Genomic DNA, 16,110 nt, shown 5'->3' with positions numbered 1-16,110 from the left:
CAGTTCTAATGAGATGGATGAAACTGGAGCCCATTATACAGAGCGAAGTAAGCCAGAAAGATAAAGACCATTACAGTATACTAACACATATATATGGAATTTAAAAAGATGGTAATGATAACCCTATATGCAAAACAGAAAAAGAGACTCAGATGTATAGAACAGACTTGTGGACTCTGGGAGAAGGCGAGGGTGGGATGTTTCAAGAGAACAGCATCGAAACATGTATATTATCTAGGGTGAAACAGATCACCAGCCCAGGTTGGGTGCATGAGACAAGTGCTCGGGCCTGGTGCACTGGGAAGACCCAGAGGGATCGGGTGGAGAGGGAGGTGGGAGGGGGGACCGGGATGGGGAATACATGTAAATCCATGGCTAATTCATTTCAATGTATGACAAAAACCACTGCAATGATGTAAAGTAATTAGCCTCCAACTAATAAAAATAAATGGAAAAAAAAATTAAAAAAAAAAAGATATGCAACAAGCAACAAAGGTTTACTGTATAGCATAAGGAACTATAATGAATATCTAGTAATAACCTATAATTGAAAATAATTTCAAAAATAATATATGTGTATATGTATAAATGAATCACCTTGCTGTGCACCTGAAACACTGCAAGTCAACTATACTTCAAAAATACATATACAGTGAGAAAAAAATAAATATAGCACAAATGGACCTATCTACAAAACAGAAACAGGCTCAGGCTCAGACAGAGAACAGACTTGTGGCTGCCAAGTGGGAGGATGACAAGGGACAGACTAGGGGTTTGGGGGCAGTAGAATAAACTATTACATTCAGAATGAATAAACAACGTCCTGGTGCACAGCACAGGGAACTAGATCCAATCTCCTGAGATATACCATAATGGAAAAGAAAATGGAAATTTACATATATATGTAAAAGAATGGATATATATCACTGGGTCACCTTGCTGTGTAAAAGAAATTAACAACATGCTAAATCAACTATACTTCTACTAAAAAAAAAAAAAGCAAGCATTAAACAAAAAAATTTAAAAAACTTAAAGGTATTCCAATATCTCAGAAAGTGCAAGCCAGCAACTTTTTTTTAAACAACAGCTAGAATAGAATCAGTTTAGTACCTTATTTTAAAATAAAAAGAAACTATAAGGACATACAGAACAAAGGGATAAACAATGTTCAAGAAAACTCTTCCATAAATATAATATATGGGTTCCAATGTAAAATGTGCAACTATGGGTTCACAAAGTCTGAGAAACATAGCTCTAATGAGTCTTAACAGTAGCTCTGTGAAACACCAGTAGCCAACCTGTCCCAAAAATAATGATTTTTCTTTTTTGGCCATGCCCCCACAGCATTCAGGATCCAAGTTCCCCAACCAGGTATCGAACCCATGCACCACATAGTGGAAGCAGACTCTTAACCACTGGACCACCAGCAAAGTCCCCTAAAATGATTATTTCTGACTCATTAATTTACACTCAGCAGTGCCCACAGAACTGGAAAAGGTCAGTTTTCATTCCAATCCCAAGGAAGGTCAATGTCAAAGAATCCTCAAACTACTGTACAATTGCACTCATTTCATATGATAGCAAGGTAATGCTCAAAATCCTTCAAGCTAGGCTTCAACAGTACACGAACCAAGAACCTCCAGATGTACAAGCTGGATTTAGAAAAGGCAGACAAACCAGGGATCAAATTACCAACACCCCCGGATCATAGAAAAAGCAAGAGAATTCCAGAAAAACATCTTCTTCTGCTTCATTGACTGCGCCAAAGCCTTTGACTGTGTGGATCACAACAAACTATGGAAAATTCTTCAAGAGATGGGAGTACCACCTTACCCACCTCCTGAGAAACCTGTATGTAGGTCAGGAAGCAACAGTTAGAACCGGACACGGAACAATGGGCTGGTTCCAAATTGGGAAACGAGAATGTCAAGGCTGTATAAGAGGAACTCAAGAGCCTTTTGAAGAAGGTAAAAGAGGAGACTGAAAAGGCTAGCTTAAAACTCAACATTCAAAAAACTAAGATCATGGCATCCAATCCCATCATTTCATGACAAACAGATGGTAGAAAAATGGAAACAGTGACAGACTTTATTTTCTTGGATTCCAAAATCACTGCAGATGGTGACTGCGGCCATGAAACTAAATGACGCCTGCTCCTTGGAAGAAAAGCTATGACAAACCCAGACAGCATATTAAAAAGCAGAGACATCACACTGTGCCCACAAAGGTCCCTATAGTCAAAGCTATGGTTTTTCCAGTAGTCATGTATGGATGTGAGAGTTGGACCATAAAGAAAGCTGAGTGCCAAAGAATTGATGCTTTTGAACTGTGGGGTTGGAGAAGACTCTTGAGAGTCCTTTGGACTGCAAGGCAATCCAACCTGATCCTGAATGATCAGGAATTCATTCCTGAATATTCACTGGAAGGACTGATGCTGAAGCCGAAACTCCAATACTTTGGCCACCTGATGCAAAGAACTGACTCACTGGAAAAGACCCTGATGCTGGCAGATTCAAGGTGGGACGAGAAGGGGACGACAGGGGATGAGATGGTTGGATGGCATCAGTGACTTGATGAACACAAGTCTGAGTAAACTCCAGGAACTGGTGATGGACAGGGAGGCCTGGTGTGCTGCAGTCCACGGGGCTGCAAAGAGTCAGACACGACTGAGCTACTGAACTGAGAGATGATTTGCCTATAGTAACAAGCAGGAAACTTTTACAAAGACCAGTAAAAACATCAGTAATCATCTACAAATCTTGTATATACAGATACACTGTTAAAAATGCCTAATTTTCATCATGCTTTTCAAAAGAACTCAACATTAAAACATTTTTCACAGAACAAAGATTTCTTTTGGTCTCCCACAGAAGTAACTAATGAGAAAATTTTAAATCCAGTCTACATAGTACTGCAAACTATAGCATTAATAACAATGTTATTCTCTAAAATGCATTATATGGTACAATTATGTAATAAATTCTTAATTTTTAAGAAAAATCTATTTCCAGATCTTTCGCTTGGTTTACACATTTAACTATATTAAGACTTCCAGACTGCTTCAGAAGATTAAATTTTTAGTATCTAAAGAAAACGATGTGGCATACCCAATTCACACTGCAAATTCTTAAAGGCAAAGGACAAAATATTTACATTACTTTTAAAATTGAGCAACTAGGTTTTTACAACTCAAGTATACAGTCATTATCAAATTACCATTTTCTGGTTTTCATAGCACTTATTCTTATTTGAAAGTATCAGTTTGTGTTTGTCCATCCAAATGCATATGTAAATATAAGCTCTTACCTTGCTGACAAATTATTCTCAGCACATAACATAAAACAGCACAGTACACCCTTCAAATGTTAACTAAGTGAATATAAAATACCATCAAGAACAGGACAGGCTTCCTCAGAATGGAATGTCCTTCATCACTGGGGAAGACTACTCATCATTAAGAATAACAGTTTGAATTATTACAGAAATGCAAATCAAAATTACAATGAGGGGCTTTCCTGGTGACTCAGTGGTAAAGAATCCATTTGCCAATGCAGGAGACGTTGGTTTGATCCCTCATCTGGGAAGATCTCACATGCCAGGGAGCAACTAACACCGTGTGCCCCAACTATTGAGCCTATGCTCTAGAACCCAGGAGGTGCGACTACTGAGCCCACACATACCACAACTACCGACAGCCTGTGGTAGCCTACTGACAGCTTCTCTTCCACAAGAGAAGCCACTGCAGTGAGAAGCCCTTGCACAGTAAGTGATGAGTAGCCCCACTCCCCAAAACTAGAGAAAGGCCCACATATCAACAAACATCCAGCACAGCCAAAAATAAATTATTTTTTAAAAATATCTTGAGAAAAACGACAATGAAAACACAACCATACAAAATCTATGGGATGCAGCAAAAGCAATTCTCAGAGGGAAATTCAGAGAGATGCAAGCATTCTTTAAAAACAAAAGAAAAATCTCAAACAAGCTAACTTATCACCTAAAAAAATTAGAAAAAAAGAACAAACAAAACCCAAAGTCAGCAGAAGGCAGGAAATAACAAAGATAAGGGAGGAAATAAATACAACAGAGGTTTAAAAAATAGAAAGGTAATTCCAAGGAGCCCATGCACCACAACAAGAGAAGCCAAGGCAGTAAGAAGCCCAATGGTCCAGTGGTTAAGACTCTGCACTTTTACTGCCAAGAACCTGGGTTTGATCCCTGGCTGGGGAACTAAGATCCCACAATCCTCGTGGCGCAACCAAAAAAAAAAGAAAAAGAAAGAGAAACCAAGAGTTCATGCTTTGAAATAGTAAAAAAAAAAAAAAAAAAAAAAAAAAACTAACAAACCTCTGGTCAGGTTCACCAAGAAGAAAAGAGAGAACCCAAATAAACAAAATAAGAAGTGAAAAAAGAGAAACCTCAATCCATAGCATAGAAGTACAAAAAAACCTTAAGAGAAATTTACAATTATATGCCAACAAATTTGACAACCTAGAAGAAAGAGACCACTTTCTAGAAACATTCAGTCCTCCAAAACGGACTAAGAAGAAACAATTTTAACAGACTGCTCACTAAAAGTGAAATAAAATCTGTAATTAAAAAAACAACAACAAAAAGAACTTCCTACAAACAAAAATCTGGGACCACATGACTTCACAGGCAAGTTCGACCAAACACACAAAGAATTTATATTGCTCCTTCTCAAATTCCTTCAAAAGATTGACGAGGAGACTCCCAAAGACATTGTATGAAGGTACCATCTCCCTGATAGCAAAATCCAGACAAAGATACCATCAAAAAAGAAAATTACAGGGCTTCCTTGGCGGCTTGGGGGTAAAGAATCTACCTGCCAATGCAGATGACATGGGTTCGACCCCTGATGAAGATTCCACATGCCACTAGAGAGTAGAACCTGCCTGCCATAACTAGAAAAGAATCTACGCAACAACAAACACCCAATACAGCCAAAAAAAAAAAATTGAGGAAAAAAAAAAGAATATTACAGGTCAATATCCTTGATGAATACAGACACAAAATTTCTCCACAAAATATTAGCAAACTGAATCCAACAACAGCTGAAAAAGAGGACATACCACAACCAAGTGGGATTCATCCCAACGTAACAAGAATGGTTCACCATATGCAAACACCATATAAACAAAAGAAATGTTGAAAACGACGCAATCATTTCAATAGACACAGAGAAAGCATTTGAGAAAATTGATTATCATTCACGACAAAAACTCTTACTTCGGCTTCCGGTGGCTCAGTGGTAAAGAACCCCCCTGCCAATGAAGGAGACACAGGTCCACCCCTGACCTGGGAGGATCCCACAGGCCACAGAGCGACCAGGCCTATGCACCACAACTGCTGAACCTGTCCTCTAGGGGCCAGGAGCCCAGCTACTCAGTCCATGGGCTGCAACAACTACTGCAGCCTGCACACCCTCTAACCCACATTCCCCAATAAGAGAAGCCACTGCAACTGGAAGGCCATAACCACAGTGAGTAGCCTCCACTCACTGAAACTACAGAAAAACCTGTGCAGCAATGAAGACCCAACAAAGCCAAAAATAAAATGATTAGACAAATTTTTTTTAAAAAAACCCTCTTACCAAAGTGAGTACAGAGGGAAAATATCTCAACATAATAAAAGCTATTTCTGACAAACAGACAGTCAATATAATGCTCAATGGTGAAAACCTGAAAGCATTCCCACTAAAATTTGGAACAAGACAAGGATGCCAGCTCTTACCACTTCTACTCAACATAGTATTGGAAGTCCAAGCCTCAGCAATCAGACAAAAGAAAGAAAGAAAAGGTATGCAAACTGGAAGGGAAGAGGTAAAGCTGTCACTATATGCACATGACATAATACAATATACAGAAAACCCTAAGGACCTTCACAGAAAAACTACTAGATCTTATAAATGAATTAAGTAAAGCAGCAGGATATAAGATTAACATTTAGAAATCAGTTGTGTATAACTTTCTTCACATTACCAATGAAATACCAGAACAGGAATGTAAAAAAGCGATACTTTTCAAAATCACACCAAAAAATAAAATACCTAGGAATAAACCTGACCAAGAAAGTGAAAGACTTATACACTAAGAACTGTAACATTTCAATAAAGGAAATTAAAGAGAATTCAAAGAAATCAGAAGATATCCCATGCTCTTGAACTGAGAAAATATACATTGTTAAAACAGCAATACTACCCAAAGCAATTTACAGACTGAATGCAATCCCTATCAAATTACCCATGACATTTTTTGCAGAACTAAATTATTTGAAATAAGTAATCCAAAAATTCACATGGAACCATAAAAGGAGGAGAATTGCCAAAGGAATCCTGAGGGAAAAGAATCAGGAGACATAACTCTCCCAGACTTCATACAATACTACAAAGCTACAGTAATTAAAACAATGTGGTATTGTTACAAAAATAGACATCCAGATCAATGGAACAGAACAGACAACCCAAAAATAAACCCACACACCTAACCTCAATGACTCTTCGACCAAGGACCAAGAATATAAAATGGGAATAAGACAGTCTCTTTAGCAACTGGTACTGGGAAAGTTTGAGCTGCATGTAAATCAATGAAATTGGGATACACCCTCACATCATGCATAAAAAAACTCAAAATGCCTTAAAGACAAACATAATACCTAATGCCATAAAACTTCTAGAAGGGAGCATGGGCAAAACAGTCTCTAACATAAATCATGCCAATATTTTCTTAGGTCAGTCTACCGAGGCAATAGAAATAAAAACAAAATAAACAAATGAAAACTAATGAAACTTAAAAGCTTTTCCATAGCAAAGGAAATCATAAAACAATGAAAAAACAACCTACAGAAGGGGAGAAAATACAGGCTGCTGTTGCTGTTTAGTTGCTAAGTTGTGTCCAACTCTTTTCCACCCATGGATTATAACCTGCCAGGCTCCCCTGTTCATGGGATTTTCCAGGCAAGAATATTGGAGTGGGTTGCCATTTCCTTCTCCAAGGAATCTTTCAAACCTAATGATCAAACTCAGGTCTCCTGCTAGGAAGGTGGATTCTTTACCACTGAGCTACCTGGGAAACCCAAAAACGACATAAACGGCCAGTAAGCACATGATACGGAGAAGGCAATGGCAACCTGCTCCAGTACTCTTGCCTGGAAAATCCAATGGGCAGAGGAGCCTGGTGGGCTGCAGTCCATGAGGTCGCGAAGAGTCAGACATGACTGAGCGACTTCACTTTCATGCATTGGAGAAGGAAATGGCAGCCCACTCCAGTGTTCTTGCCTGAAGAATCCCAGGGACGGCGGAGCCTGGTGGGCTGCCATCTAAGGGGTTGCACAGAGTCGGACGAGACTGAAGCGACTTAGCAGCAGCAGCAGCAGCACACGAGAAGATGCTTAACTATTAGAGAAATGCACAACAAAAGTACAGGAAGGGCTTCCCCAGTGCCTCAGTGGTAAAGGATCCACTGGACCACGCAGGAGACATAGGCTGGAACCCTGATCTGGAAAGATCCCACATGCTGAACAACTAAGCCCATTCGCCACAACTATGGAGCCTGTACACTGGAGCTCAGGAGCATAACTACTGAGCTCAGAAGCTTCAACTACTGAAGCCAAAGAGCCCTAGAGGCCATGCTCCTCAACATGAGAAGCCACCACAATGGGAAGCCCTTGCACCACAACTAGAGAGTAGCCCCTGCTTCCCGCTACTAGAGAAAAGCCCAGACAGCAACAAAGACCCAGCACGGCCATAAATAAATAAATGCTAATAAAATGATTTTTAAAAAATGAAGTATCACCTCACACTGGTCAGAATGGCCATCATCGGGGGAAAAAAAGAACGGTCATCATTAAAAAGTCTATAAAATAAATTCTGGAGAGGGTGTGGAGAAAATGGAACCCTCCTAACTGTTGGGGAGAATGTAAGTTGATGCAGCTACTATGGAAACCAACACAGAGTTTCCTCAAAAAATAAAAACAGAGTTACCACAATCCAGCAATACCAGTGTGGGCATATACCCAAACAAAAGTATAATTCAAAAAGATACATGCACTCCTATGTTCACAGCAGTATTATTCACACAACAGCCAAGACAAGGAAACAACCGAAATGTCCAGTGACAGATGAACGGATAAAGATGATGTGGTACATGTACACAATGGAATACTACTCAACCATGAAAAAGAATGTAATAATGTCATTTGCAGCAACATGGATGGACCTGGAGATTATCACACTAAGTGAAGTAAGTTTGATAGACAAAATCAAATATACAGTATCACTTATATGTGGCATCTAAAGTATGGCATAAACGAACTATTTACAGGCTCAAAGACAGAGAATAGACCTGTGGTTGCCAAGGAGGGCAGGCAGAGGTAGTGGAAGGACTGGGAGTTTGGGATTAGTAGATATAAACTATACAGTCCATAGGGTTGCATACAGTTGGACTCAACTGAAGCAACTCAGCACACATGCATGCATGCATATTACATTAGAATGAATAAACAATGTCCTGGGGCATAGCAAGGGAACTAGATCCAATCTCCTGGGATATACCATGATGGAAAAGAATATACATATATACACATATATATAAAGAATGTACATATATGTATAACCGAGTCACCTTGCTGTAGAGCAGAAATAAACATAACACTATAAATTAACTATACTTCTACTAAAAAAAGCAGCAAGCAAAAACAGGAAAAAAAGGAAAAAATGAAACAAACTCTTGTGTCTCCTGCATTGGCAGATTCTTTACCACTAGTGCCACCTGGGAAGTCCTAAAGTTTTTCCAACATCTCTAAAGTACAAGCCAGAGAACTTTTTAAATAGCAGTTAGAACAGAATCAACTTAGTAAGTTACAACCAGCTTTTAAATAAAGATATGAAACAAAACTATAAGGACGCATTGCACAAACAGGTAACCAATGTTCAAGAAAACTCTTTCACAAATATATGGGTTCCAATGTAAAATTAAGATCATGGCATCTGGTCCCATCACTTCATGGCAAATAGATGGGGAAACAGTGGAAACAGTGACAGACTATTTTTCTGGGCTCCAAAATCACTGCAGATGGCGACTGAAGCCATGAAATTAAAAGATGCTTGCTCCTTGGAAGAAAAGTTATGACAAACCTAGACAGCATATTACAAAGCATAGACATCACTTTGCCCACAAAGATCCATCTAGTCAAAGGTATGGCTTTTCCAGTAGTCATGTATGGATGTGAGAGTTGGACCATAAAGAAAGCTGAGAACCAAAGAATTGATGCTTTTGAACTGTAGTATCGGAGAAGACTCTTGAGATCTGCAAGGAGATCAAACCAGTCAATCCTAAAGGAAATTAGTCCTCTATATTCATTGGAAGGACTGATGTTGGAGTTGAAACTCCAATACTTTGGCCACATGATGCATAGAACTAACTCACTGGAAAAGACCCTGATGCTGGAAAACATTGAAGGCAGGAAGAGAGGGGGATGACAGAGGATGAGATGGTTGGATGGCATCACCGACTCGATGGACATTAAGTCTGAGTAAACTTCAGGAGTTGGTGATGGACAGGGAGGCCTGGTGTGCTGCAGTTCATAGGACTGCAAAGAGTCGGACACAAATGAGCAACTGAACTGAATGTAAAATTACCCCCACCAAACTCTAGGAGTGGGCTGCTGCTGCTAAATCGCTTCAGTCGTGTCCGACTCTGTGTGACCCCATAGATGGCAGCCCACCAGGCTCCACCGTCCCTGGGATTCTCCAGGCAAGAACACTGGAGTGGGTTGCCACTGCCTTCTCCATAGGACTGGGCTGCCTCAGGCCAAACTACAGGGAGAGAACACAGCCCCACCCATAAGCAGGAAATTGGACTAAAGATTTACTGAGCATGCCCACCAGAACAAGACCCTGTGTTCCCCACAACCAGTCCCTCCTATAAGAAGTTTGCACAAGCCTCTTATCCTCATCCATCAGAGCACAGACAGAATGAAAACCACAATCACAGAAAACTAACCAAAATGATCACATGGATGACAGCCTTGTCAGTGAAACTACGAGCCATGCCATGTAGGGCCACCCAAGACGGACGGGTCAAGGTGGGGAGTTCTAACAAAACGTGGTCCACGGGACAAAAAATGGCAAACCACTTCAGCATCATTGTCTTGAGAACCCCATGAACAGGGTGAAAAAGCAAGAAGACTTGACACTGAAAGAGGAACCCTCCAGCAGGTCAGCAGGTGTCCGATATGCTACTGAGAAGAACGGAGAAACAGCTCCAGAAGGAATGAGGAAGCTGAACCACAGTGGAAATGACGCCCAGTTGGGGATGTGTCTGGCGATGAGAGAAAAGATCAATGCTATAAACACCAATATTGCATAGGAACCTGGAATGTCAGGCTATCGAATCAAGGTATATTGGAAGTGGTCAAACAGGGAATGGCAAGAGGGAACATTTTAGGCATCAGTGAACTAAAATAGATGGGAATGGGCGGATTTAATTCAGATGACCATTATACCTACTGTGAGCAAGAATCCCTTAGAAGAAATGGAGTAGCCCTCATAGTCAAAAAGAGTCCAAAAAAAAAAAAAAAAGAGTCCAAAATGCAGTACTTGGGTGCAATCTCAAAAACTATCAAGTGATCTCGGTTCACTTCCAAGGCAAACCATTCAATGTCACAGTAATCCAAGTCTACGCCCCAACCACTAATGCCAAAGCAGTTGAAGCTGAACAGTTCTATGAAGACCTACAAGACCTTCTAGAACTAACACCAAAAAAAGATGTTCTTTTCATCATAGGGGTCTGGAATACAAAAGTAGAAGATATATCTGGAGTAACAGGTAAGTGTGGCCTTGGAGTACAAAATGAAGCAGGGCAAAGGCTAACAGAGTTTTGCCAAGAGAACACATTGTTCATAGCAAACACCTTCTTCCAACAACACCAGAGATGACCCTACATATGGACATTACCAGATAGTCAATACCGAAATCAGACTGATTATATTCTTTGCAGCTGAAAATGGAGAAGCTCTATATAGTCAGCAAAAACAAGACCTGGGAGCTGACTGTGGCTCAGACCATGAGCTCCTTAATGCAAAACTCAGGCTCAAATAGAAGAAAGTAGGGAAAATCACTAGGCCATTCAGGTATGACCTATATCAAATCCCTTAGAACGATACAGTGCAAGTGACAAATAGATTCCAGGGATTAATCTGACAGAGTGCCTGAAGAACTATGGACGGAGGTTCCTAACATTGCATAGGTGGTGGTGACTAAAACCATCCCTAAGAAAAAGAAATGCAACAGGACAAAATGGTTGTCAGAGGAGGCCTTACATATAGCTGAGAAAAGGAGAGAAGCAAAAGACAAAGGAGAAAAGGAAAAATATACCAAACTGAATGCAGAGTTCCAAAGAATAGGAAGGAAAGATAAGAAAACCTTCTTAAGTGAACAATGCAAAAAAATAAAGGAAAATAAGAGACTGGGAAAGACTCGCGATCTCTTCAAGAAAATTATAGAGATACCGAGGGAAAATTTCATGCAAAGATGGACAGAAATGGTATAGATACAACAGAAGCAGAAGATATTAAGAAAAGGTGGCAAGAATATACAGAGTTATACAAAAAGGTATTAATGACCCTGATAACCAAGATGGTGTAATCACCCACTGAGAGCCAGACAACCTGGACAATGAAGTCAAGTGGCCCATAGGAAGCATTACTACTAACAAAGCTGGTGGAGGTGATGGAATTCCAGCTAGTTATTTCAAATCTTAAAAGATGATGCTGTGAAAGTGCTCCACTTAATATGTCAGCAGATTTGGAAAATTCAGCAGTGGCCACAGGACTGGAAAATGTGTTTTCATTTCAATCCCAAAAAAGGGGAATGGCAAAGAATGTTCAAATTACCACACAATTGCACTCATTTCACAAGCTAGCAAAGTAATGCTCCAAATTCTCCAAGCGAGGCTTCAACAGTATATGAATGAAGAACTTCCAGATGTACAAGCCGGATTTAGAAAAGGCATAAAATTGTCAACATCCACTGGATCACAGAGAAAGCAAGGGAATTCCAGAAAAACATGTACTTCTGTCTCATTGACATTGTTAAAGCCTTTGACCGTGTGGATCGCAACCATGGAAAATTCTTAAAGAGATGAGAATACCAGACCACCTTACCTGCCTCCTGAGAAACCTGCATGCAGGTAAAGAAGCAACAGTTAGACCCAGACATGGAACAAAGACTGGTTCCAAATTGGGAAAGGAGTACATCAAGGTTGTATATTGTCACCCTGCTTATTTAACTTACATGCAGAGTACATCAGAGTACATCATGCGAAATGTCATGCTGGATAATGCACAAGCTGCAATAATCTCAGGTACGCAGATGACACCACCTTAAAGGCAGAAAGTGAAGAAGAACTAAACAGCCTCTTGATGAGGGTGAAAGAGGACAGTGAAAAAGCTGGCTTATATCTCATCGTTCAAAAAACTAAGATCATGGCATCCAGTCCCATCACTTCATGGCAAATAGATGGGGAAAAAGTATAAACAGTGACAGATTTTATTTTCCTGGGCTCCTGATGTCTGCTGAGAGTGACTTCAGCCATGAAATTAAAAGATGCTTGCTCCTTGGAAGAAAAAGTTATGACACACCTAGACAGCTTATTTAAAAGCAGAGACATTACTTTGCTGACAAAGGTCCATATAGTCAAACCTATGGCTTTTCAAGTATTTATGTACAGATGTGAGATTTGGACCATAAAAAAGGCTGAGCACTGAAGAATTGATGCTTTTGAACTGTGGTGTTGGAGAAGAGAATTGAGTGTCCTTTGGATGGCAAGATCAAACCAGTCAATCCTAAAGGAAATTAATCCTAAATATTCACTGGAAGCACTGATATTGAAGCTCTAATACTTTGGCCACCTGATGGGAAGAGCTGACTCATTGGAAAAGACCCTGATGCTGGTAAAGACTGAAGGCAAGAGAAGACTATAAGACTATACCTAACATTACTAACTAAATCTATAATTACTGGAAATAATTATGATCCTGCTATGCCATGATGATACCATACAAGTTCTTCTGCCACTTTAAAGTCAAATTCCCTTCAAACAACAACTCAGAACCACAGAGCCCACATGCCGCAACTAAGGACTGAAGATCCCTCATGCCACAACTAAGACCCGGCAGAGCCAAATAAATAAGTAAATATAAATAAATATTTTTTCAAAACTACAATGAGGTATCACCTCACACTGGTCTGAACAGCCATCATCAAAAATCTATAAAGTATAAATGCTGGAGAGGGTGTAGAGAAAAGGGAAATTTCCTACATTGTTGGTAGGAATGTAAATTGGTACAGCCACTATGGAATATGGAGGTTCCTTAAAAACCTAGAAATAGAGCTACCATATGAGCCAGCAATCCCACTCCTGGATATATGACCAGAGAAAACCGTAATTCAAAAGGACACCCACACTGCGATGCAACACCATTTACAATAGCCAGGACATGGAAGCAACCTAAACATTCATCAACAGAGGAAATAAAGAAGAGGTGGTACATGTATACAATGAAACATAACTCAGTCATAAAAAGGACTAAAATAATGCCGTTTGCAACAACAGGAATGGACCTAGAGACTGGCATACAGAGTGAAGTCAGTCAGTATGAGAAAGACAAGGCTAACATAGCTTATGTGTGGAATCTAGAAAAATGGTACAGATGAACTTATCTACAAAGCAGAAACAGAGTCACAAATTACAGATGTGGAAAACAAACTTACGGTTACCAAGGAGGAAAGGGGAAGGTGGGATGAACTGGGAGACTGGGATTGACATATATACTATATGACATATTACTATATATAAAATAGATAACTAATGAGAACCTACTGTATTGCACAGGGAACTCTGCTCAATGCTCTATGGTGACCTAAATGGAAAGAAAATCTAAAAAAGGGTGACTATATGCATACACAGCAAGATATGATTATCTTGCTGTACAACAGAAACTAACACAACATCGTAAAGAAACAATTTTTTAAAATTTTATAAATTAAAAAAAAGTTTGGATAGGATCAAAAATCTACTCTAAAAACATAAGATCTTAAGATTTTAAAAATACTGTATACATAAGCAGCGAGTACTATTTAAGTACTCATTAAATAGTTACTTTAATTTTTTCTTGATTTCTTAAGTTTTTATAATATAAATTACTACTATAATAAAATATAATAAGAAAAGACTAAAACAATTATTTTAATAAAGAAAAATCAAACAGAGCACCATTCAATTAAATAATAAAATGATGGGACTTCCCCCTGGTGGTCCAGTAGTTAAGAACCCACCAAGCAATGCAGGGGATGCAGGCTTGATCACTGGTCAGGAAACTAAGGGGCTTTGTGGTGGCTCAAACAGGAAAGAATCTGCCTGCAACGCAGGAAACCCAGGTTCAATCCCTGGGTTGAGAAGATCCTCCGGAGAAGGGAATGGATCCCCACTCCAGTATTCTTGCCTGGAGAACTCCACCGACAAAGGAGCCTGGAAGGCTACAGTTCATGGGGTGGCAAAGAGTCTGACACAACTGAGCAACTCACACACACACGAACAGGAAACTAAGATTCTACACGCTACAGAGCAACTGAGGCCGACAGTCACAACTACTGAGCCCACCAGCCACAATGAGAGTTCGTGTACTGCAACAGAAGATCCCACATGACGCAATGGGGGGTCCCCATGGACCACGGACCATGGACAAGACCTGATGCAACCAACAAACAAACATTTTTTTGAAAATTTAATAAAACAATGACTTTTCTTTTTGCTAAGTACCTTTTCTTGAAAGACAACAGCAGTTTCCAGCCCGGGCATGATGTCCAGTAGGAGTCTGCAAGCTGCAGTGTTTAAAGGGGGCTCTCGGCTTGTCATCACATATGCATTCACCAGCTGTAAAGAAGAGCAATACTTTTCATCTGAAATTCAATCCAATCAAATTAATGAAGTCTAATAAATCCATACCATATTCCCATAGCTTGCCTAAAGAATATTAAAGAAGACTGTACTATACCTAACATTACTGACTAAACCTGTAACTACTGTAAATAATTATGATTCTGCTACGCCATGATACCATACAAGTTCTTCTGCCACTTTAAAGTCAAATTCCGTTCAAACAACAACTCAGCAACCACAGAAATTAAAACTCAAGAGTTATCCCAAAAACATCGCCTCCCATCCTTATACTTTTTCAGAAGGATAAAACAGGGCAAGACAAGCCTCCCCTCACCCCTCCCTGATTCTTGACAATTATTAATGAAAAAACTTTGAGTTTTTTATATAAATATATTAATAATGCTTTCTTTTTGGCACTCATCAGAGTAAAAAAACACTGGATCTCTAAGTGGCACTGTGTTCTGTTACTGGATATACAATAGTGGATAAGATATAGTCCCATCACCAAAAGGTTCATAACCCAAAAAAGGTGACAGCTGGGAAAGACAAGTATCATAAATACAGGATGCTACAGAAGCCTGGAGGAGATTATAAACCTTGCAAAGGAATCAGAGAAGGCTGCAGAGAGGAAGGGGCTCCAAGCAAGAACATGAAGGACAAAGAGGAACAGCTAATGAGGGGTGAAAAGGAAAGGAGGCAAAGGGCAAGAACTAAACATTGAAAGAACAAAGGCCATGACAAACAGGTTTATAAACCAAAATAAGAAATTTAAAGTTCATTGTGAGAGCAATGGGAACCACTAATGCACTTTAAGCAAGACAGTTGAGTGCCATGATCACTTTTTTACATTTGATTAAGATTTCCAGACTATAAGTAAAGAATGGGTTGGAGGAAGACAAGATGAGAAACCAATTAAGAGGCTATTGCAGTACCAAGAGAGATACGGTGTGCTGGCTAGCCTAAGGTCTGGGAACAAGGGCAGAAAGAAGTCAAGGGATTTGTGAAGGCTTAGGGGTTAGGGACCCATAAGACCTATAACTTCACTGAATAAGAGAGCAGAGAGGAATAAAGGAGGCTTTCCAGGTGGCGCCAGTGGTAGAGAATCAGGAGGTGCCAATGCAGGAGACTCGAGAGATGCAGGTTCAATTTC

At 39.8% G+C, this 16,110-nt stretch overlaps 1 protein-coding gene across 9 annotated transcripts in view; it reads right to left on the bottom strand.

The window, feature by feature from the left end:
* The window catches only part of DCAF1 (DDB1 and CUL4 associated factor 1), a 101,038-nt gene that overhangs the window by 63,434 nt on the left and 21,494 nt on the right, over positions 1-16,110 (bottom strand). For all 9 annotated transcript variants that reach the window (XM_020876070.2, XM_070456009.1, XM_020876079.2 and 6 more), the window contains one exon: positions 14,841-14,954. In XM_020876070.2, coding sequence (XP_020731729.1) covers positions 14,841-14,954 — 114 coding nt within the window. The remainder of the gene's footprint in view (positions 1-14,840; positions 14,955-16,110) is intronic.

This window comes from Odocoileus virginianus, chromosome 26, assembly GCF_023699985.2.
Source record: "Odocoileus virginianus isolate 20LAN1187 ecotype Illinois chromosome 26, Ovbor_1.2, whole genome shotgun sequence".
NCBI classification, from domain to species: domain Eukaryota; kingdom Metazoa; phylum Chordata; class Mammalia; order Artiodactyla; family Cervidae; genus Odocoileus; species Odocoileus virginianus.
The sequence above is the reverse complement of the archived record's forward strand: the minus strand, read 5'-3'. Positions and strand labels throughout refer to the sequence as shown.